This window comes from Suncus etruscus, chromosome 4, assembly GCF_024139225.1.
Source record: "Suncus etruscus isolate mSunEtr1 chromosome 4, mSunEtr1.pri.cur, whole genome shotgun sequence".
NCBI classification, from domain to species: domain Eukaryota; kingdom Metazoa; phylum Chordata; class Mammalia; order Eulipotyphla; family Soricidae; genus Suncus; species Suncus etruscus.
Window position 1 is genome coordinate 2,553,637 of NC_064851.1, and position 24,217 is coordinate 2,577,853.

Below are 24,217 nucleotides of genomic sequence, written 5' to 3' on the forward strand. Positions count from 1 at the left end.
GGCCCCCAGAACCACAGGACCCCAGAAGAGTTGTGTCCCTCTGAGCAGAAAGGGAAGGTGTCAGGGCCTCGGGCCAGAGCATGGGGATTTGAACAGGACCCTAAAACAGAAAGGGGGTCACCTTGCCCACAAGAGAATAGCAAGATTTGAGGAGCCGCGTGACAGCCAGTCCCAGGCTCTTCCTGTCGCCCTGGCCTGCCCCATGATACCCATCACCGTGTCTCTGCCCTCCTGTCTCAGAGGAAGGGGACTCCCCAATCACCTCATATGAGACATGCCTTGGAGGGGAGCACCCCAAAATGCAGCAGCATCATGGATAGGATTAGAATGTGATGCTTCTAAACCCCAAAACAGACGCAGCAAGAATTGATGTTTGCAGAAAAGGCAAAATTGGCCAGCCCCCCTCCCCTCCCCGATCCAGCCCAGATTCCCCCAGACTCTGATATCAGACAGAGGAGGAGTTCTGGGGCAGGAGGCTCCTCCTGGCATGTGCGCTCCGAGACTGCGTCGCTCAGATCAGGAGTGCTGAGGGCTGAGCACAGCAGACAAATGGGAACTGTGAAAGGGGACCCCCACCCAGACAGACCCCACATTCACTCGGGGAAGGGAGCACAACAAGGGGTGGGAGTGGCTGAATGTGCTCGCGTGTGGGTGTATGTGTAAGCCTGTATGAGTGATGTGTGTGTGTAAATGTGTGTGGTTCTATGAGAGTGTGTGTGTGTGAGGGGGTGTTTATGACTGTGTGAGTTGAGTGTAAGTGTCTGTATGGGTATAGATGTGTGAGTGTCTGTGTGCGTCTGTGTGTGGACATTTTCATACCCACAGACACCCAGACCCCATGCAACAAGGCAGCACCTGTGACTGGGGACCCCCAGGTGCCCCAGCACCCAAATGGCTCATCGTGACACCCCAGCCCACCCCAGACCCGTATGAGTGACTCACTCGGGTCACCTCCGAGTTCACCAAAAAGACCCCCGAGGGTCCAAGAGAGACCAGGGGCCCGGCAGCTCAGCCCGAATTCCTGAGATGTCCCTGACCGCCCGCCGGAGGGTCTCAGCCCCGAGCAGGGAATGGGGGCCCAGCCCTGCCCCCACTAGGCCCTCAGGCAGGGGTGAGTCGCACAATCCAGTGTCCAGAGTTCTTGGGCTAGAAGGGTCCACGGAGGGCCACAGAGACACCCCACCGCACCGGGAGCCCCGAGGTTGCCTCAGTCCCAGGCATCAGCCGGGCCATTAGGGGGCGCTGGAGGGGCTGGGTCCGGCGGGAAGGGGGCTCCAGGATCCAGGCCAGGTGCAGGCAGCAGATGTGGGGGACAGTCAGGAGTTCCGGGGCGTGGGGAGGTCGATGACGATAGGGGGGTTCACAGGCTGGTAGTTGACGGTGCACACGGAGGCATTCACGTAGGTGGTGGTCCCATCAGCCATGACCCCGTACCCTGCGAAACAAGCATGTCCATCAGGGGTGAGGCACGGTGAGGGCACGGCCAGCCTCTGACCACCTGAAGGGAGAGACTGTGCACGTGCCACCAAGCCTGCGGTGCATGGAGGGGTCTCTGTCCACTAGGGGCCCAGCCAGGAAGCACGTGATGACATCATCGTCACCATCTGCCACCACCACCGACTTCACAGCTCACTGTCACCTCACTGTCACCTCCAAATCACAGCAACTCCATGACAGAACCACCATCTGCACAGTCACTACATTCTGCTCCAACCACCTCTATCATCAACTAGATTGTCATTACCATCAACTACGCCATCATGGCTATCAACTTCTCCATCACTACCAATAACTATTCCATAACAATCATCAACTCCACCATTGCTACCAACTATCCCATCAACTCCACCATCACCACTGTCAACTGCACCATCACCACCGTCAACTGCACCATCACTACCGTCAACTACCATCACTGCCATCAATTCATGATCATAACCGTCTTTTTCACCATCACTCTCATCACGTCTCCTCCACTTTCTCCTCCCAGCCTCCTCTTCCCACCTCCCCTGATGCTGCAGCCCGAATCACCTCCCAGCAGGAGGGGACACTTATCCATTAGGTAGCACCTATCCTCTGGGCCCCTCTGCCTGTCCAGCCCTGCAGACCAAGGCTCAGGACCCCATGCTGCCCCCCAGGCTGAGGTAAAGGATTCAAACTCTCAGGCTGCTAACCAGATGCTCTCGACTAGCCCGTGGCTGCCCCAAGCCTGAGGCTCATAGGGGGCTTCAGAGAGGAGCTGAGACCACATGGTTGGGGGGGGCAACTCCCCATACTCTGCTATGCCATGGCCCTGCCAGAGTACTGAAGGCCAAGCATCCATGCTTGAGTATGTGGGGTGGGAAAGGAGGTTACAGGGCCTTCATGCTTCTGCTGGAAACAGGATTCCTAACCCAAACCACAGAAGGGCTAGCACCTGGCGGAACTTGGGATGCCCCCAAGTGGGAGGACGGTTCATGTCCCCCTCCAGATGGAGGGGCTGTGTGGCAGTCAGGGGAGCTAGTGGGAGGGTCTGAGTGGGCCCTGGCATGCAGCCCCCAAGTCCACCGCCACCTACACGCAGCCCACATCTAACCTTCGTGGATGTGTCCAAAAACGTGCAGTCTTGGCTGGACCCGCCTCTGCACTGTGTTCAGCAGCTCCACACACCCCACCCGCTGCATCTTCTTGGGGACCCAGTCCAGGAAGCCTGTGGGACAGACAGGAGGTTTTCGGGGACAGGCAGAGCTCAGCCCAAACTCAGGCAGAGCCCAGTGCTCAGCACTTACTGGGGCTGGAAAGACGGGCAGGTGGGGGGCAGCCACCTAGCCTAGCCCCGATTGGCAGAGCCCCCAAAGAACCTCAGGAGGTGGTCAGAGAGGGGACAGGAACACAGTGGACACTAGGCGTGCTGCTAAGGAGAGATCGAGGCATGGAGAGTTCTAGAACGAGGGGGCTTGGGGATCCTGTCCGCAGATGAGCTGCTAGAGGCAAGGTAGGGGCCCTGCAAGGCTGGGGCATTCCTGGGACACTGGGGTATCTTCCCTGGACAGAGGTGGGTCAGCAGAGGACTCGGCACTGAGTGGCCAGGAAGAGGCTGCAGGAGCTGTGGGCGAGAGGGCACTCAGCACTGGCAGGCAGGCAAGAGTGGTGCCCAAAGGCTGGACCAGGCCTGCAGGGATGGAGGGTGGGGGGGACTTTGGCATCTTCCTGGGCAGGGAAAGACCTACATTGGTGCCTGATGTACATGAACCAAGTGGCCACCTCTGCTGGTGCTCAGGAAATGGGGGGTCACTCCCGCCTGCACCCAGGCCACACCCTCCATCCACCCTGTTCTCTTCCCCCTTGGTCATACCCAGCGGTGGCCCATGGGTGACAAGCACGTCCACGCCATCGGGGATCAGGTCCCATTTCTCCAGCAGAGCTTGGCCACGCGGGAGGTTGAAGCCCCAACCGTAGAACCAGGGCTGCCTGTGGGCGAAGCGGGGTTCAGGGGGGCTCAAGGGGTAGTTGCCCAGAGATTTAACCAGGCCTGGTGGGCAGATAAGGGCCAGAGGCTCCCACCAGAATCTGAGCCCTTCCCCAACCTAGGTCGAGCTGTGGTTATGGGACTGCAGATAGACAGACAGACAGTCTCACACACACACACACACACACACACACACACACACACACACACACACACACACACACACACGCTCTGGGTCTTCACTCGCAGAGTGGGCGGGTCAGAATCCTTTGATCTGAATCCCTGGGAGAATTCTCTGAACCCAGCCCTTTAGGCACCAGAGGCACCGTTATTCCCGCAACCAAAATTACCAAAGTCACCACAGTCACCATGACTATGTGACCATCACCATTTCCACCACCCACCATCATCTGAGGCACCCCAGGCACCAGAGAAGCCCCTTGGCCTGAAAGAGGGCTATACTTCTGGCAGGAGGAAGGAGAGATGGGGACAGATTGGGGGACAATAGCGGATCTGCCAGATATTTCAACTTAAACATGCCCCTGACGTGAGCCCAGGACTCAGTGGCTGCCCAGCTCTGAACCGCTCACAATCACAATGGTCACAGCCCCACAGCCTGGGGTCACCCTCACCCTAGGACAGTAGTCGGCAACCTTTTTTTTCAACTGAGTCAAAGCTCGCCAAAACCACGATTGAAATTTATTTTGAGAGCCACACAGGGCGCGCACTGACAGGCTAGGAGCAGAGTCCTGACTCCTAGAGCGGCCACCCCGGCACACAGAAGAGGCAAATTAAAAGTGGAAAGAGCCACATGTGGCTCGAGAGCCGCAGGTTGCTGACCACTGCCCTAGGACTGGCGGGGTGGGGGGAGCACAGCAGGGAATCCTCAGAAAGGGCTCAGGGCACCCAGAGGCTATTTCAGTGTGCCCCACCTCAGCAGGGAAAGGAGTGGGTGGGGCGAAGGGGTGAAAGTTCAGGCCTGGGACCTGCGAGGTGGCGCTAGAGGTAAGGTGTCTGCCTTGCAAGCGCTAGCCAAGGAAGGACCGAGGTTCAATCCCCCGGTGTCCCATATGGTTCCCCCAAGCTAGGGGCAATTTCTGAGCGCTTAGCCAGGAGTAACCCCTGAGCATCAAACAGGTGTGGCCCAAAAAAACAACAACAAAAAAAAAAAAGAAAGTTCAGAGTTCAGGCCTGAAAGCCAGGGGACCCCACCGAAAGAAAGGATGGGGTTCGAGCCTTTATTAAAATAAGTGATGCCGGATCAGGTCTGGGACACCTTGTACTTGAACGGCCTCGGGTTCAGCCCCACTGGGAGGCCCCTGGCACTGGGAGCCACAGTGACTGGGGCACAGCTGCCCAGTGGTCCCAAGGTGGTGGGGGCCAGGAGCAGACCAGACTGGGGGACCCTGGGACCTTCTAGGTAAAGGTGCAAAATGGCGCCTCTGCTCATGGGTCCCTCTCTGTAGAGAGAACCTTTGGGGGTGGGATGAAGCCCAGGATATTCTGGGATTCACAGGGTCTAGCACCCCAAAAGTTGGGTCCCTCTGGGTCTTCGTAAACCTGGTCCACAGGGGAATAGTGAGACTTGATGGTTTGTGAAGGGACATGCACCTCCAACCAGGGGCTGTTCCATCTCTGTGCCCATGAGCATAGCAGGGTGTAAGGGATGGAATTTTAAGGTGTGGGGTTTGGGGGGGGGGCGCCTTCCTGGACTCTGTCTCCCTGCTCTAAAGGAACCATCGGAATAATTTCCTTCCCGGATGGCAGTTGCTATGGCAACCAGAGCAAATTCTCCTTTTCCGAAACAGATGTCTCATTTAGTCGAAAATTAGAATGTGAACAAACCCATGGGAAAAATTAATTCAAACTTTAACAGAGCGCGGAACGCCGTGTAATCTTGCCCAGGTTAACCCCTTAACAGCTTCTCCACGCGCTCCGGGAAGCCCCGGTGGCATCTAATTAAGGCCACTTAACCCAGACAAATGACCCTCAACCCTGTGGCCAATCCCGGAACGCTCCCCCCTGCAGCGCCAAGTCTGGGCTCCCTGCAGCACGCGGGGGAGGGGAACTCAGACCTGGCATCCACTCCAGAGGGGGGCCCAGCACCCCTGGTCACCCCAGCACCCCATCTCCTGGGTCTCAAGGATGGAGAAGGCTAGGGGGCCTGGGCTGAAGAGCCCCCCCCACCAGAGGTGAGGATGTGTGGGCAGAGCTGCGAGCACATGTCTGAGAGCACAGAGGAACAGGAGGAGGAGCGGGCTGAGGGTCCCCAGTCTGTCACACCAGCCCCTCAGCCTTCTGTAGCTCCCCAAGCCCCCCAGCTCTGGAAGCACCCAAAAGAGATTCCATCCATGATGGAGCCTCCATCCACCTGGGCCCAGGGTTCATGTCCGGCCCATCTTGTGTCCAGCCCTCGCCCGCCCTTCCTTCCCCACCTCTGGCTTTTGCTATTCTGACCCTTCCTGGCCTCTCCCCAAAGCCCAGGCCTGGTTACACACCACGACCTGATTCCAAAGGCTGTTTCCTACAGGAAGTCTTCCCTGATGCCCTGTGCCCATCAGGAGTAGGGTTGAGCCTAACTGGTCCCTGACCCTCCTGCAGGGGGATTTGCTCCAGTGGGCAAAGAAGAGGGAGCCAGAGACAGAAGTAGCAGGAGAGCGGTAGATTGGGAGAGCGAGCAGAGAGCAGACTTGAACTTTCCTCTTGCCCAGGACCCTGGCCCAAAGCCCCAAGTGGCTCAATTGTGAGCTGTCCCCGTAGCCCATGACGCCTTTGCCATCCCCTCCTCCTGCCCCATCGCACCCGTCCTGCATCTTTTCCCCAGGATCAAGCACCAGGATGATGCTCTCGGGAATTAACCTCCTGCTGGCAGGCATGTGTGGGGTATGCGTACACAGGTATTTATGTGTGTCTACATGTTTGTGTTACATGTATATGGCCACTCCTGCCACACACATAGTGTGTTTGCATACAGGATTCATGCCTGCGTGTGTGGTCACGTGTTCCTGTGTGTGTGTAGGACCATGCCTCAGCCCCCAGCCCCAGGCTCCCTGTCACAGGGCCAGTTCTGGTTCTGCCTCCTGACCGTCTGGACAGTTGTGGGCAGTCAGGGGAGCCAGGGTGACTCGGAGGCCTGACTAGGCTGGGTCTCCCCAGGCTCGTGGACCCCAAGTCCTCTCAACCTTGCCTGACCTGTACAAGATGATGAAAGTTCTGGGCAGACAAGACGGGGTGCACAAAGCCAAAACTGGACAGTTACCCTCGCACTTCGGGGACAGGATCCCACCACCCTGTGTCCAGCAGATGACATAGGCAGTGCTGGGCCCAGCATAGGGTGAGAATTCTCGGTACCGTGACCCCCTCCTGTGGAGCAGGAGGTTGCCTCTAGCCCCAAAGGGCTCCCAGAAGACTGCAGGGAAGAAGGCTGGAGACATGCCCCTGTGGGCCAGGGCCTCCCCACACTCCACAGACTGACCTGACCGGCTGTCCCAGGGGGCCCTGAAAGCCCTGTGAGTCCCAGCGACCTATCCAGCTGCCACCCAGGGATGCCCACGGCACTGAGGGGCCCCAGCAGAGCTGAAGGAGCAAGGCTGGAGCATTTCCAGGGTTCAGAGGGGCACAGGGGAGTGTTGGAGTTCAGAGCCGGGCAGGACTACCGCCCAAATCCAATTCCAGAACCCCCGTATGGTCTCATGCACTGAGCATGAACTGTGGAGTCTAGGAGGGAACCTGGGACCGCATAAGCACAGAGAGGGAGCCCCCTCCCTCGATTTTTCCTTCGGCTTCAGAGAAAACTCAAGGGTGGGGATAAGGGTCTGGAACAAGAGCGCAGCAGGGAGAGCCTTTGCCTTGCACACGGCTAACCCACACTCGATCCCCAGTATCCCATAGGATCCCCCTAGCACCACCAGGAGTAATTTCTGAGTGCAGAGCCAAGGAGGAACCCCTGAACATAGCTGGGTGTGGCCCAAAAACCAAAAATAAACCAACAACCAAAAACGAACAGAATCAGTGCCCAGAGGAGATGGCTGTGGGCAGGGCAGGGCTTGGCCTTGCCACCATCACCACAGTCACCACCAGCCTGTCAGGGCAGCGAAGCTATTGGGGGCGTCTGAAGACCTCCAAGTGGACAGGTGTTTCTGGGGAGAAGCGCCTAGAGGCCCCAAAACAGCAGAGAGGTCCAGCATGGCCCACTTCTGTGCATTCTCTGAAGAATTCCATGGGCCCTTCACAGGGTGGGCAGCAGGTGTCCCCAAGGCCAAGGGCCACGTCTCATCCTGGCACCCAGGTGACCCCCACCACCCACTTTGGCCCAAATCAATCATAGCTTCAGCGTCACTTTCTGTTGTTTCTATCAGCAGAGGTGGGAACACCGAGCTTCGCCTGTGGGTGCCGGGGTCCCTGCCCCCCTGGAAGGCTCTCTTCACCACCCGCCAGGTGCCTGCCGGGCAAGGCGCCCGATGCCAGCCATCCGCGGAAGGAGCCTCAGCTGTCAGCGAGCCCGAGTGTAAAAAAAGCCCATATATGTCCCGCATTCATTCCGGGTTTGGACGCGGTTTTTGTTCTCGTTTCTCTGCAAACGGCCTCGATTTTTAAAGAAGGAGGGCGGGGGGGGGGGGGCTGGCGCCCACCCAGCCCATCTGCTCCGATCACTTCTGCTGTTCCGGAGAAGGAGCCGAAACTTGCTAGAAGGAAACTTTGGGGGCCAGGTGGGGCCTGGTCCTGGGCTCTGGGTGTGGCGGGGACCCTCCCCTGGGCAGGGCAGGGGCACCTGTGCTCCGGAACTCACACCTGCCCCCCCCCCAAGCCAGCTGAGTCCAAGGCCACACGGAGTTGGGAGTGGGGAACTTGGGGTGATGAGAAAGTCCCCACAGGGTGGTTTTGGGGATGCAGGGGCAGCTGTGGAGTCTGCAGGAACCTCCAAACCCCTGCAGCCCACTGTCGGGGTGTCCAGTGTATGAGGAAGGGTGGGAGGGTGGGCCCCATGTATGTCATAGATGCACATCTATACATGTAGTCTCACATCACACACACATGCACACGTCTAAGCATGTTATATTCAGGCATGTGTGTGTGTGTGTGTGTGTGTGTGTGTGTGTGTGTGTGTGTGTGTGTGTGTGTGTGGCCCGGGTACCCTCCCTGGGCCTGCCACCCCGGCCACGCTCACCAGGGAGAGCCGTACACTCGGAAGCCACGCACGGTGACCTCGGCGTCCTGCAGGTAGATGCAGTTGGTCAGCAGCGCCTGGACGTCCTCGTAGCTCTCGGGCTTGAGCTTGGACACGGACGGAAAGTAGTAGAAGTCCTGCTTGATGAGGTCGGCCATGAACTCCTGGTCGAAGGTCAACTCATGGTTGCCCGCGATGACGATCTTGTACTCGTAGGGGAGGCTGCCTGGGGATAGGGGCTATGAGTCACTTGAGGGGTCTAACTGCTCCACCCCAAATCCCCCCTTTCCCCACATTGCCCACCTAAGCCCAGCTCAGCCCAGCACCCACCACCGGAGGCCTGAGCCTCGAGGTCAAAACGGAGGGGCCAGAGCCATAGCACAGCAGGGAAAGTGTTTGCCTTATACGCAGCTGACTCGGGATGGACCGAGTTCCATCCCCGGCATCCCATAAGGTCCCCAAGCCTGCCAGGAGTGATTCCTGAAACCAGAGCCAGGAGTGACCCCTGAGTACTGCCGGGTGTGGCCCCCAAACCAAAGCAAAAGGGAGCTGGGGCCTCCAGAGAGGGACTGGCAGTAGGGTCAGGGGGCACCAGGGTGTCTCTGGGCATGCTGAGAGTCTCTGGCATCTGACAGGCAATGGAGTCTCTCAGCCCCTCGCTCATCCCCCAGACTTCATTCTGCTCCCCCAGGCACCAGGCCCTGATCATCTCGTGACATGGGCAGGGAAACTGAGGCTTAGGAAGCAGGTGCGTGGGGAAGACAAAAGGTCGGAAGTGGGAACTAGTCTCCCCGGGATCTGGGGGGCCTGGGCTCCGGTACAAGGCAGGGGAGCCTGGGGTGTCAGAGATTCATTCTGGCCTCCGCCTCGCCCCCAGATCATTGCCCAGCACTGCTGGCTGCAACCTCATTCAGAAGCCAACGAGGGGAGTGCTGGCTGGGGTGGGGTGGGGGGGGGCTGTGGTGTCTTTAAGCAGCCCCAGGAGAAGGCCACTCCCGGCTCCTGAGAGATGGCAGAGAAGTACAAGGACACCCCAGAGCAGCTCAGCCCCAAGGCAGCCCCGACTTGAACCCACTGTGGCCAGTGACTGGAGCTGGAAACACAGAGCCCAGTCTTGAGGGCCCAGGATGGGGTGTGGTGGGACAAGAGACCTGCAGCTGGGTAGAACCAGATGTTGGACCCAGCCTGAGACTCCAGCCTCCTCCCTGGAACCTCCCAGAACCCTCCCCGGGACCGCAAGAACCCTTCCATGCATTCCATCTCCCACTCTGCTGCAAACCCCACTTTTCTGCTTTTTAGGAAGTGGAAATGTCCGCTCACAACCAAGGGCACCTGGCCAGTCTTTTCGCTCCAGGGCCTGAGTGCTCCCTCCTGGGTGGGCTCCAGCCTTGGGGGCCCCACAGTGATTTCCAGGGGCCTCACATGCTCTGCCACCTCCTGCTACCCGGCAGCCTGTGTGCCCTGGACAACAAGTTTCAGACGACATGTCTGTCTGCCTGCCTGCCTGCCTGTCCATATCTGTCTTTCTGTCTGTCTGTGGTTTATGTGCTCAGATCCCAGAGCCAGGAACAGGCGGGTCCAGGCCCTAGGGCTCCCTCCTTCTGCAGCCTCTAGGACCGGACCCTTGGGGTCCCCGTGGAGATGGCGGCCCCGGCTGCTGGAGGGAAGGGGGCATCCCAGTGGGCGCAGCGCAGGCAGGCACAGTAGGGTCTGTTGGTGCCAGCGAGATGGTGCCCACGTCTAAAAGGCAAATGGAACCTTCTTCTGTTCCTTCCTGACAGCCCAAATGTTCGACTCCCAACTGTTGTTCCTCCCGGGAAATGTTGGAGAAACAGGAGCAGCCAGGCTGGCATCTGAGAGCTGCCTCCAGGCACCACACAGAGCACTCTGTGGCGGGCACCACATGGAGCACTGTGATGAGTGCCACACAGAGCACTGTGACAAGTCAGGAAGGTCAGCCTCCACCTGGCTCTCAGCAAATGGAACCCCCCCCCTTCTCTCCCCTCCTCTCCTTCCCGCCTCTTTCAGGCTCCACTTTTAGGGGCCAACTAACTCCACTTCAAATCACCCCCAGGGCCACCTCCTCCAGGAAGCCTTCCCATGAATGCCACACTCACAGATGCAGATGTGCGTGCTCACACACATGTATGCAGATGCACAGACACAGGAAACACATATGCGTGCAAACACACACACTTGCGCACGCACGCGTACACACACACACACACACACACACACACACACTCATCAGAGTAGAGCTTAAGCTAAAACGAGAGTCCAGAGCTGTAAATGGCAAAACAAAGAAAGGTGGGGGGGGGGGACCTGGGGGAGATTTGTCTACATCGAGCACCCCAAGAGTGAGAGAACCAGCTACAAGAGCCCAAAATTCTGGCAGGCAGTGCTCACAGGAGGAGGAGCAGGGACAATCTCACAACAACTCGTGAAAGAGCAGGGAGGGCTCCAAGTACAGCCCTGACCCAGTCACTCCTATGAGTGTCCTGTGCAGAGGGACAGCACAACAGGGATGGCGTTTGCCTCGCACACAGACAGCCCGGGTTCGATCCCTGGCATCCCATAGGGTCCCCCAAGCCTGCCGGGAGTGGCTCCTGAGCGCAGAGCCCAGAGGATACCCTGAGCACTGCAGGTGTGGCCCAAACCACCACCACCACCAAAACCCACAAGTTTTCTTTGTAAATTCAAGCACAGTAGCTGGTCTAGAGACTGGGAGACTCACCAGCGAGAAGAACTCACAGCCCCATTGGTCCTCCCGCTTTGACTCTGTTTTCCGAGATCACCGTGGTTGGGGCTGAGTCGGGGGCAAAGAACTCACCAGATTCCCCCAAAAAACACTCACTGGCCCTCCTTGGAGCTTAGCCAAGACGCATGCAGACAGTCTGGGGTCTGACTGGAGCATTGGGGGTCACCCAGAGCCTTAGAGACCAGAGAATCTTTCCCAGACCAGGAATAAGGACTGGAAGACCTCAAAAGGTGGGTATGAGAAAGGAGCACACAGAAAGAAGAGCCACAAACAATGGGCCAGGAAGAGAGCAAAGAGCCGAATACGGGCTTTGCAGGCATAAGCCCCACCTGACACACTGAGCCCCTCTGGGAGCATCCTGAGCACTGAAGCCAGGAGTAACCTTAGCACAGCCTGAAAAACCAACATTAAAAAAAAAGTCCTCCCTCCCTCCTTCCCTTCCTCCTCTCTTCCCTCCCTCCCTCTGTCCCTCCCTCCCTTCCTTCCTTCCTTTCTTTGTTCCTTCCTTCCTCCTTCTCTCCCTCTCTTGAAAGAAGGAGAAAAAAAAAAGTCAACACAGGAGCCTGAGCAAAAGCGCAGTGGGAAGAGCATTTGCCTTGCATGTGGTTGTCCTGGGTTTGATCCCCAGCAGCCCATATGGTTAGTTCCCCAATCCTGCCAGGATCGATTTCTGAGTGCAGAGCCAGGAGTAACCTCTGAGTGCAGCCAAATGTGGCCCAAAAACGAAAACAAAATAAAAAAAAAAATAATAATAATAGTGAGGCTAGGAGTGAACTGGGGTGCTGGGAGGAGCCAGAAACCACTGACTCACCAGTAACTAACAGTTTTGGGGAGTCCATGCAGGGACAGTGAGCACAGCTGAGCTAGGGGGTAACGGGGTCTGACATGGAGGGGGCAGGGACAGAGACACTGGGTCAAGCAACCCAAAACTGACTTTAGCCCCAACACGGTGAGTTCTAGGCAGTGCCTATTTGGAAATTTGGGGCATCACCGACAAAGCTCTGTTTCTCCTCAGCCCCCAAGACCTTGGCTGTCATCCCCCCCCCCCCAAATTAGTTCCCAGCAACCATTCTAGGAGCTCTGGATCCTTCCCCAGCATCCTTGTCTACGCACAGGGAAAAGGTGTGAAATCCTCCTTCAGGGACAAATTGAAGAAACAAGCCTATGGCCCCCTTTTTTTGTTTATTTTGTTTCAATTTTTTTCTCAAAAAAATTTAAAAATAAATAAATCTGCTTCCCTTTGTGACTACTGTCAAAGAATGAGAGGCTGAGTTTCTAAGTAGCTAGTTACAAAGTGCGGAATAAAGACAAGACTTGGGGGGATATGAGGGGTGAATAGAGGTTCCCGTACCCCTTCCAGACTTGCGGGGTATAAAGGAGCCCCAAGAAAGGCAGAAAAGGGCAACACAGTTGAAGCCCATTTGGGGGAGCAAGAAAGGGGTGTCAGCCTGGATTCTGGGAGAGGGACAGCCCAGAGCCAGGAGTTGGGGGGCAGCGACATGGCCACACCTACTCCTCTCTTTGGGATCTGGACTCTTCTGGGGGCCCGGGTTCCCCTGTGCATGGGCAGTCTGCACCCCTCCTGGCTCTGGGTGTCCAACCTGAAGCCTTTGGGCCTTCATGTCTGTTCATGGCCCGTGGGGCCCTACAAATTCAATTCCTGTGAGCAGTGCTGGTTTAGGGGCATTTGAGTTGGTTTGGGGTCACAGGTAGCTCCTGACTCTGTGCTCAGGAATGACTCCAGGCTCTGTGTTCAGGGTTTCTTCCAGGGGAATAAGAGGTGGAACTGGGGTGCAAGTGGATGCCTGTCACTGAACCATGTCCCAGGCCTTGGTGGGTGGCCTGAGGTAAAGGAGAGATTTGCGCATAGCAAAGGGAAGGGGGGTAGGGCCTTCATCCTACACCAGTCTGGTGTCCTCCCTACCAAACCAAACCTTTTTCCCTGCCCCACCAGAATCTTCATTTTTTTCTCATTCCCTAAAGATAAAAATGAAAGAAAGAAAGAAGAAAGAAAGAAAGAAAAAAAGAAAGAAAGAAAGAAAGAAAGAGAGAGAGAGAGAGAGAGAGAGAGAAAGTAAGAAAGAAAGAAAGAAAGAACGAAAGAAAGAAAGAAAGAAAGAAAGAAAGAAAAAGAAAGAAAGAAAGAAAGAAAAAGAAAAGAAGAAAGAAAGAAAGAGAAGAAAGAAAGAGAAGAAAGAAGAGAGAAAGGAAGGAAGGAAGGAAGAGAAGAAGAAGAAGAAAAGAAAGAAGGAAAGAGAAGGAGAAGAAGAAAGAAAGAAAGAAAGAAAGACAAAGAAAGAAAGAAAGAAAGAAGAAAGAAAGAAGAAGGAAGGAAGGGAGGGAGGAAGGTAGGAAGGGAGGAAGGAGTAAGAAAGAAAAAAGGAAGAAAGAAAGAAAAATAAAGAGAGAAAGAAAGAAAAAGAAAGAAAAAGAAAGAAAGAAAAGAAAAGAAAGAAAGAAAGAAAGAAAGAAAGAAAGAAAGAAGAAAGAAAGAAGGGAGGGAGGGAGGGGAGGGAGGGGAGGGAGGGAGGGAGGAGGAGAGAGAGAGACGAGAGAGGAGAGAGAAAGAAAGAAAGAAAAAAAGAAAGAAAGAAAGAAAGAAAGAAAGAATGAAAGAAAGAGAAGAAAGAAAGAAAGAAAGAGAGAGAGAGAGAGGAAAGAAAAGAGAGAGAGAAAGAGAGAGAGAGAGAGAGAGAAAGAAAGAAAGAGAGAGAGAAAGAAAGAAAAGAGAGAAAGAAGAAAGAAAGAAAGAAAGGAAAGAGAAGAAAGAAAAGAAGAATGAAAGAAAAGAGAAGAAAGAAAGAAGGAAGAAAGAAAGAAAGAAAGAAGAAAGAAAAAGAAAGAGAAAGATGAAAGAAAGAAAGAAAGAAAGAAAGAAAGAAAGAAAGAAAGAAAGAAAGAAAGAAAGAAAGAAAGAAAGAAAGAAAGAAAGAAAGAACCCAGGCACCTCAGCTACTCACTGGGCATTGATCCCCAAACCCCCAGATCCCCACTTAGGGGCTTCGATCCCCCAAACACAAAAACTGATCGGGAAGACACAGCCATACCTGTGTCCACAAACACGCCGGGATGGAGCAGCTGAGTGTCCAACTTCGGACTAAAGAGTTTGGGGGGGGGGGGGGAATCAGGCAAGGCCAGAGCCAAAGCACAGCAGGGTGGGCCTTGGCTTGGCCTTGCACGCAGCAGACCTGGGTTTGATCCCCAGAACCCCACAGGGTCCCCCGAGCACCGGCAGGTGTGGCTCCCAACCAAAAACTAATAACATAAAATAAATAAAAACGAAAGGTTCTGCTGTGAGTACAATTTGCCCAGGCCATAGTGGCCTCAAGCCCAGTGCCCAAAAGCAGTAGGCAAATTGGGCAATAAACAAGTGTGGGGTTTCAAGTAGGTCCTGGGGGTATGAGGGATGGGTGCAGGGTGGGGCCCACATTTCAGGGAGCTTAGGAGAGACCAGGGGGCTCTTTCATCTAAGACAAGCTAGAACCAAACACTCAGGTGTCCCCCCAACTGGGAAGAATGTGGGGTTTCCAATCCGGCTGAAGGAAAATAGAGATTTCGGTCCTTCCAGGAGAATTGGGGGTGAGGGGGCAGAGGCGTCGAATGAGTGACAGTGACAGGGGTGAAAGACAGCACTGAGTAGGTCACCGAAAGACAGCGCCTGCCCCCCCCCCACACACACACACTGTTAGACAAACAGAAGTGGCTGGTTTGGACCCCAAAGTGCTCACAACTGAGTGGGGGGGACAGATATGGTCCTGGGCACAGCCCCAGGAACCGAGCTACTCCCCCACATGGCCCTTTGCATCATGGCTGCCAGGAAGCTCATGGTCTCAATGCCCTGACGCTCCCAGCATAGTGCTCCAGTCTCCTGGTACAGACACCAGGACTGTTCCTTTCTGTCTGGCTAGCTCCACCTTTGATGGGAGCTTGGATCTCAGGATGCTGTTTGACTAGTCTCATGGTTCTAATTTTTTTTCCTTTGGTTTTTGGGGGCACAGCCAGTGGCACCTGGGAGTTACCCTGGCACTACCCTCAGAAATCACTCCTGGCAGGCACGGGGAACCCATCATCAGTCCTGGATTGCTGCGTGCAAGGCAAACACCCTACCCCTGTGCTAGAGCTCTGGCTCCTAGTCTCACGGTTCTATAAATTATTTCCATCCTTACATCATGAGAAGATGTGGTAAGGGGGGGGGGGGAGAGAGAGAGAGAGAGAGAGAGAGAGAGAGAGAGAGAGAGAGAGAAGATGCAGATGGGCCACCAATTTCCAAAATGAAACCAAGGAGGTAGAGGGAGTGCAGAGACTTTCCAGAGAATTCGTGTCTTCCACTTTGTCTAAACATTGTTAAAAATCTTTTCAGGGCGACCTTCTTATAAACGTCCCTGCAAGCATGTTTGAAGCGTATGCACAGATAGACACACACAGCCGTGCACACGCGCACACACACACACACACACACACAGAGCCATGTAATGCAAAGTCACACACATACACAGCTGTGGATACACACACAGACCTACAGACAAACACGCCTGCATAACATGCAGATATGCACACACCCCACCCGATGGCTCTCTCTCCCTTTCCAGAACCTTCTCTGTAAGTGGATCCTCAGCCCTCAGCGGGGTCTCGAGCTGACATGGAAACACCATCAGCTCCACTGCTCTCGGCCTTTTCCTGTTTGGCCCTTTTCTTTCTTTCTCCCCAAACTTTTGTTTTGTTTTTTGTTTTTTGGGCCACACCCAGCGGTGCTCAGGGGTTACTCCTGGCTGTCTGCTCAGAAATAGCTCCTGGCAGGCACGGGGGACCATATGGGACGCCGGGATTCGAACCAACCAACTTTGGGCCTGGATGGGCTGCTTGCAAGGCAAACACCGCTGTGCTATCTCTCCGGGCCCTTTCTCCCCAAATTGATGTGTCTGGTGGGGCGGCTTCTACATAAGAGACGCAGACCCAAATGGCGCATGTGTGGCCCCAATGATCATGGGAAAAGACCCTGGGTGCCAGGCCCACACCTGCAGCTGGAGCCATCGGCAAAGCAGAGGAAGGGTGCAGGGCCTGGGGGTCTTCCTCCTCCTCTCCTTCCTCCTCTTCCTCCTCCTCTTCCTCCTCCTCTTCCTCCATCTCTTCCTCTTCTCTCTCTTCTGCTCCCTACTCCCCTCCCTCCTCCTCTCCCTCCACTTCCCCCCACTGCCCAACCCCACCCCCCACAGACCCACCTCCTGCTGCCCTGACCTCTGGAGGCCAGGACAAGGCTATGACCAGAGACCCCAAGGCCTACGGAGAGAGTTTGGGGTGCTTTTTTGGGCAGAGCACCTAGGAGAGTGCTCGGTGAACAGGGGTGCACATGGCCCTCAGGTGGGAGCAGGGAGCAGCCAGGCAGCCTGGTGGAGTGGAGAGCAGTGCCTCAGCCCCCAGCTCAAGGCTCCCACCTATGTCCAGGGGGGCTGAACCGGGCCACGAGGCAGGAGCTCCCAGGATGCCTCCCTCACCCCCCCCCACCCCGTGCCTCCTTTCCTCCTTCCTCTTTTCCTGCCACACAGATCCTAATCTAGGGTTTTCCTCCTGAGAAACCCCACTCCGAATCACCGAATCCTTGGACCCTTTTCATGTGTCTCAGATATTGCTTTCTGCCAAGCGGCCAGCTGAAGGTTAAATATAACTTCCCACTGTTCCTCCCCATGAAGGGGGGGATCTCTTAAATTAAGGGCATATCCAACACCCCCACACCCCTGTTTTCCCCAGCTGGCCCCATACCAGGAAGGCCTGGCACAGAGGATCCTTCAGGACCATCTGAGTAGTGCGGACACCCGCAGAACCCAGTGAGTGGACACATGGGCCCTAGGCAGACGGACAGATGGACGGACAGACGCTCAGAGGAGCACCCTACAGCAGGTGTCTCAGGGGACAGGAGGGGCCTAGTCACCTGCAGGGGTGAGGCCCTGCCTGAGGGATGAGACTGAGGGACACTGAGGGGCTCGGAGGGTCGGGAACAGAAGGAGGATGGGTGATGACAGGCTGCAGGGCAAGGAGCTAGGTGTGGCCCTTTGTAATGGGACACTGTCCCCAATGTCTGGGTCCCGGAGTAGATGACCTCACTTCTTGCCCTTCCCAACCAGTTCAGAGAGGTGGCAACCCTCCCCCAAGGTCACACAGCCACGGATGGGGAGCAAGGACGGGATCCAGCATCACAGCCCCAACCCCAGGCCCCTGGTGATGCCCCAGCCTGAGCACTGAGGCACTCGCCTAGCCAGAGAGGGCCCAGGCTCCTGAGCACTGACTGGGAGTTTCTCAGACACCCCCAACACAGAGAGATGGGAGAGATTTTCCTGAGATGGTCCCCCAGCACCATGACAACCGCCCCCACACCCAGCCTCTCCCCTAGCCCCTTCACCATCTCGGAGCTCCCAAACCCGGCAAATTCCCAGCTAGTTCCTTCCCTTCATAAATGTCCACATGCGCCCTCTGTCCAGCAGGGGGGGTGCCACCCACCCCACCCCAAATGTTTCACCAGTGCCCTCTACCTGTCGTCCCCCGAGAGCCCATATCTGTGGGATTGAGCTCTGTCCCAGAGAACAAGGAGCCAAGGGCCATGTCTTTGGTGACCCTGTGACCCCAGAGGTGGGGAGCACCACCAGTCCCTGCACCAGAGAACCCCAACTCGGAGGCTGAGTCAGCCCATCTATGCCCCTGACCCAGAGCATCCCTGAGTTTGAGGTGGGGAGGGGGCAAAGCTTCCCACTGTGGAGAAAGACAGAGACAATCTTGGAATTGGGAAATCTGCCCTGTCACCCGCCCCATGTTGCACAGGTGATGGCTGGAGCCCTCAGAGGTCGCCGGGCACTCTCGCTGGGGACCTTTGGGTAGCTATGGAGAAGGGAACGCCCCTGGGCCCATCTTTCCTTCCTTCCTACCTTCCTTCCTCCTCCCTTTCTCCTTCCTTCTTCCTTCCTTCCATACATCTTTTTTTCTTTAAACTTTATTTATTGATGAGTTTTTGAGCCACACCCAGGGGCGTTCAGGGGTCACCCTGGATCTGCACACAGAAATCGCTCCTGGCACACACGGGAGACCATATAGGATGCCAGGGATCAAACTGAGGTCCATTCTGGATCAGCAACGTGCAAGGCAAATGTGCTACCGCTGTGCTATCGCTCTGGCCCTCTTCCTTCCATCCTTCTGTACTTCCTTCCTTCCTTCTTCCTTCCTTTTTGCTTTCTTTCCTCCTTCCTTCTTCCTTCCTTCCTTTTTGCTTTCTTTCCTCCTTCCTTCTTCCTTCCTTTCCTATTCCATCCTTCTTCCTTCTTTCCTCCTTCCTTCCTTCCTTCCACCATCCACAGAACCTTGTTCCACCCAGTCAGAAATCAACTGAGCAAATCCTTTGGGGCAGCCCCCCAAAACAGGATGCATATGATGTGCAATGAGGAGAGAGTGGGGCTAGCAGGGAGGGTAGAGGGACGAAGCTCCAAGCCCCTCAGCACCCCAACACCTACCAACCACCCCCAGGGCCTCCGTACCCCTGGTCCCACCCTACCTAGCCACTCGTTGAACTTCTTGACTTCGCTGGGCAGCCCCAGCTCGGTGAAGTCCCCGGCATGGATGAGCACATCTCCGTAGGGCATCTGGATGGGGTCCGTCCGCGAGTGGGTGTCGGACACGCACACGAAGCGGGTGTAGCCGGGCGGCTTGGGAGCGTCGTGAGGCACCGGGTCCACCCTGCAGGGTGGGGAGGAGCTGAGTTTGGGGTCCCTGCCTCAGTTTCCCCTCCGAACCACGCACCCTCCTGAAGGAGGAGAACAGGGTGAGGGGCCCGTGCCAACTGGCTCTCTCGGTGACTCGAAACTACGCACGAGGGGCCAGAAATGATGGTTCCCGGGGAGGAGCCATGTGGGGGTTCCTCAGGGGGTCATATGTGGGGGTCAGGGTCCATCCCAGAGCTGCATGGTCCCCAGAACCCTCAGGAGCACTGGACAGGGAGCATTGCTGAGCACTTGTGGCTCAGAAGAAGAAAGAGGAAGGATGGAAGGAAGGAAGGAAGGAAGGAAGGAAGGAAGGAAGGAAGGAAGGAAGGAAGGAAGGAAGGAAGGAAGGAAGGAAGGAAGGAAGGAAGGAAGGAAGGAAAAGGGAAGGAAGGAAGGAAGGAAAAGGGAAGGAAGGAAGGAAGGAAAGGTGGGAAGAAGGGAAAAAAGAAGGGAAGGAGGAAAGGGGAAAGCAGATATAACCCCTCTACAGATTCCAGAGTCATGAGTCTTTCCAGCCACCCCAAAACCAGGTAGCTTCCCGGGGCCGCTGTCTGAGCACTGGGTCCTGGGGGGCAGTGCCCCAGCATGGGGTCAGACTGGGCTCCTGCTCTGGTTCTGACTCTGCCCCCAAGTTCAGCTCCAAGGCCGTGGCAGAGCTCCAGGTGGGCACCTATGGGCCTTGGAGCCACCATCGGTCCTAGCACACAGATCTGGAGAAACGTCATCATCTCGTGGGAGATAAGGACAGGTGGGTCCCCAACACCAGGCAGGCCCTGGGGACTCCACGAGGGAGGGAAGATAGATCCAGCCAGCAAGAAGCTCTGAGTCCCCTCCTCGTGCACCACCATTGCCCCGCCTGAGCCCAGACTGATGGCAGAGGTCAGGCTTCACTCCAAACTAAGGGTAGAGACCAGCTTGGCAGGGCAGAGGGTCAGAAAGGCCTGGGAGCTGAGGTGAGAGACTGTGTTCCAGCTGGGCCCACAGAAGGGCGAGGAGCAGAGAGGAGAAGCCAGGGGGAGCCTCAGAGGAGAGGCCAGGGAGGAGCTGATAGTTTAGCTCCCAAACTCATTTCAGGCCGGACAGTCTCAGAGGGACTGATGGTGGGAAGAGCGAAGGAAAGAGCAAGAATGGGGATCAGGATGGAGGGAGAGAGAGTAGATAGACAGACAGATGTATGGATGAATGGACGGACAGACAGACAGACTGAAAGGAGAAATCCACTCTCCCCTAGACCCAGCAGTGCCTGAAGCCAAAACCTGGTGTTCCTGGCTCCTCCTACTTGACCCAGCAAGCACTGCACCCTGGGGGGCCTTAGCAGCCGAGCCCAGCCTGACTAGAACTTGGATCTTCCCAGCCATTCGGGTTCCTATATTTGTTTGTGGGTTTGCTTGGTGCCTGGGGATCCAAATGGTGCTGGGGCAGAGCCAGTGCTCCAGCCCTCAGCAGTACCTCCCCATCACCAGGAACCTCTTGTACCCTGGAAGAGTCGGGAATTGCTCCTCTGTCCACCTGCTGGGGCACCCAGCACTCAGCAGTCCTGCTGTAGCAGCACCCTTGGACCCGCTGTCCGCTCCCACTCATGCTGGGCACTGCTGGACAGCTCAGACTGCACAGCAGAGGAGCTGGGGCCTGCAGCTGCCAGACCTGTGGGTGTTGTTTGCTTTGTTCTTGTTTGGGGGCCACACCCTGAGGTGCTGAGGGACCCCATATGTGTGGGCAAATCAGGGTCGGTTACTTACGAGGGAAACATCTTCAGCCCTGGACCCTCCCGGCCCTATAGACTTTGGATTTAGGAGCCAGAGCGACAGCACAGCAGGGAGGATGTTTGCCTTGCACATGGCCAACCCTGGTTCGATCCCCAGCATCCTATAGGGTCCCCTGAGCCTGCCAGGAATAACCCTTGATCCCAGAGCCAGGAGTAACTCCTGAGCACCAACAGGTATGGCCCGAAAACAAACAAAAAACAGTAAGTGCTCCCTCCGGCAGCAGTGAGGACTCCAATGGCTTGTGCTCCAGTGACTTGGCCGAATCTTCTCTCTCTTTCCCACCATGTGCTTCAGGAAGCATCAGTTAAGCGTGAATCGGTCGCAGCCTCCCCAAAACCAAACAGACGAATCCCCCAAAAGTTCTGGAACAGCCTGCTCCTGGCCTGGTGAGCTGGGGACTCCGGGCACTTGTGAGTCAGTCAGAGGGCAGCGGCTGTCCTCCCACCCGTCCCACACCCCGCAGCCCCCACCCTCAGAGGCACCCACTCACATCTGCACGTGCGGCGGCTGGAAGCGGCCCTGGTTGATGTTGTAGAAGGTGAAGGCCTGCGTGGGGTTGGAGCTGTACTCGTCCACCTCCAGTGCCAGCCGGCCATGGTGCCGCCGCGCGCCCATGACGTGCGCCTGCGAGAAGGCCATGCCCAGGCCGCCGGGCAGCAGGGCCAGAGCCTCGGCCTTCAGCACGCCGGGGTCCCACCTAGGGTGCCACATGGACCCCCGGGACACGCCCAGGCATCCCCCGCCGCCCGGCCCCTCGCCAGATCCGGGAACAGCCTGCAGAGGAAGCAGCAGAAGCGGGCGACAGTTAATCTGTTGGGATTTTGCTTTATTTAAAGTCAGATGAAGATCTGGGGAGAGGGAGACGGAGAGGGAGTTGGGGGGCTGCGGGCGGGAGGGGGGGGGAACAGTCGTCTACGGCTCAGGAACTCATTACAAATCTTTCCAACTCAGCAGTTTGATGAATAATATTCTTTGGGAAGAAAAGCAAAGAGGGAGGAGGGAGAGCGGGGCCCGAGCTGGCATACGAGGCCGAGGCCAGGACGAGGGTGCTGGGCCCTTACTGAGTTCATCTGTCTCCCCTCTGCACCTCAAGCCTGCCCAGGGGCCCCTTTGAGAAGGGCCAGTGTGTCGGAAAGAGACCCAAGTGGGTTGAGCTTTGGGGAAGGAGGAGGAGTCACCGCTTTTCCCCTAGCTCAGGAGCACCCCAGATCCACCCCCAAATCCCCACCACCACCACCTACCGCCACCACCTACCCTGCATCCCTGCAGGTCTGGACAGGCGAGGGGCGCCTGGTCCACATTCCTTCCCCAACATCAATTGAGCCTTAAAGTCTTTCAGCTGCCCCAGAGAAGGGATTTTCTGGGATTGGGGCCCCCCCTGCACCCCACTCAGCTCAAGGGTGGCCACGGTGGAGGCAGGAGGGAGGGAGGGTGTAGAAGTGGGGGAGAAGCCACTTTAGGCAAACCCTTCCTGGAGGAGGCCCATAAGGACGGCAGGACCATGAGAGGACTCAGCCAGTGGGCACTGTTGTTTTCTGGTCTCGGGGTAGTGAGTGGTTAATGGGTCCCCTGAAGGTTCGGTGAGGCAGGCCATGTGGCACTGGGTTCTGGGCCTGTCCCTGGCTATGCCCACTGCAGGGCACCAAATGGGACAAAGTGCCATATTCTTTTGCCCTCCTCTCTCTCTCTCTCTCTCTCTCTCTCTCTCTCTCTCTCTCTCTCTCTCTCTCTCTCTCTCTCTCTCTCTCTCTTACGTGATTATTTTTTAAACTGTGTAAATGGCAAATGCCTAGAAGATTTGTTTTGTTTTGTTTCCATTTTCGGTCATTAAACCCCCTCAACGATGCCACTCGCTCTGCAATTCTCCGCAGCTCACCCAGGAGAAAAAGACACAGATTCGGATGCTTCCCGGATGAACGGACGGACAGACATATGGTCGGCTCCCAAACATGTTAAACCGAGAAAAATCTCTTTTTGCTTCCTTTGCACCCACCAGGATCGACCGCGTCGGGGAAAACAAATTAGATTAGGAAAATGACAAAACGTAGAGACTGGAAGTACATTTTAATTACGTGCAGAGGAGAAATGAATTATTCTTTAAAAAAAATAAAGAAACGTTAATGATCGTGTATAGAAGGGGGTGCCAAAATTAGCGAAACTCTCCTTCTTCAAACCCTCCCCCTTCCCCCCAAGAAGATTCCGTGTCCAGAGCCATAAGGTGTGACTGTGTGCTGGCCAGGACGAGACGAGGGACACTCAGGTCAGGACTGAAGGAGGCCCAGCTGTGGCAGCACCTGTTTGGAGTCCTAAGTCCATCAACTCTCTCGGTCTGAGCAGGTCTGGAGGGGCGGGTCTCTGTGGGGCTGATCTAGTGGTGTCCTGGCCTTATCCATAGGACAATGCAAGCACACAGATCTGGACATGGGCTGGCGGCCCCCACCACTTGAATCGACTTGCTGTGTGACCTGAGGCAGTCATCCTGGCCTCTCTGAGCCCCAGCCTTTTCCTCTGAATCAGGGCTCACTGAGGGGGTCCTGCCTCCCTGGCTGTAGTGTGGCTGTTGTCAATCAAACACTCGGGGTTCCCAGAGTCCAGCTGAGTTCAAGGTTTCTGTCCCAGGGCTCCCACATGTCTGGATGGTGTAGAGAGCTGAGACTGGAGGGAAAAGGCGTTGGCCGTGAGGGAAGAAAGCCAGAGAAGCTGCTTCCTGGGGTGCTGTGGGGTGCTCAGACAGACCCCCGTTGCTGAGCATCATGGGCACCACCCACAGCTCAGCCCCCCTGTGAAGCTAGACAAGCCTTTCTCTCCACTACCTGAAGGGGATTGCTGCAGGTCAGAGACAGAGGCAGGGGGCTCTGGGTTGAGACAGGGAGGAGGGGACCTGAGAACTCTCTGAGCCACCAAGGATAGTGCAGGGCCACCTCCCCCCCCCCCCCCGACATTCCTCAGAGTCCAGGCAGGGCATGTCCTGGGGCCTCCCTCACCCTGTTCTGTCTGCTCAGCCCACAACCCTGTGACCTCCCACAAGACAGAGAGAAAGAGACCCCAGATCCTTCAACCCAGGCAGTGCTCACCTGAGTCCCAGATGGGCCACAGGCTCCATCCACATGACCTGCACCATGGAAGGAAGGCTGGATGGATGGACTGATGGATGGATGGATGGATGGATGGATGGATGGATGGATGGATGGATGAATGGACAGATGGATGGGTGAATGGGTGGATGGATGGGTGGGTGGGTGAGTGGGTGGGTGGGTGGGTGGTTGGATGGGTGGATGGTGGGTAGGTGAGTTGATGGATGGGTGGATGTATAGGTGTATGGACAGATTTATGGGT

General features: G+C 56.3%; 1 protein-coding gene across 1 annotated transcript; it reads right to left on the reverse strand.

The window, feature by feature from the left end:
* Positions 1-986: 986 nt before the first annotated feature.
* MPPED1 (metallophosphoesterase domain containing 1) lies at positions 987-21,675 on the reverse strand. The gene is made up of 6 exons (XM_049771715.1): positions 21,372-21,675; positions 18,908-19,089; positions 8,616-8,841; positions 3,335-3,450; positions 2,576-2,689; positions 987-1,435 (listed from the first exon to the last, which is right to left on the reverse strand). The coding sequence occupies exons 1-6, from the start codon at positions 21,590-21,592 to the stop codon at positions 1,317-1,319; spliced, it is 978 nt and encodes a 325-aa protein (XP_049627672.1). The 5' UTR covers positions 21,593-21,675; the 3' UTR covers positions 987-1,316.
* Between the last annotated feature and the right edge of the window lie 2,542 nt (positions 21,676-24,217).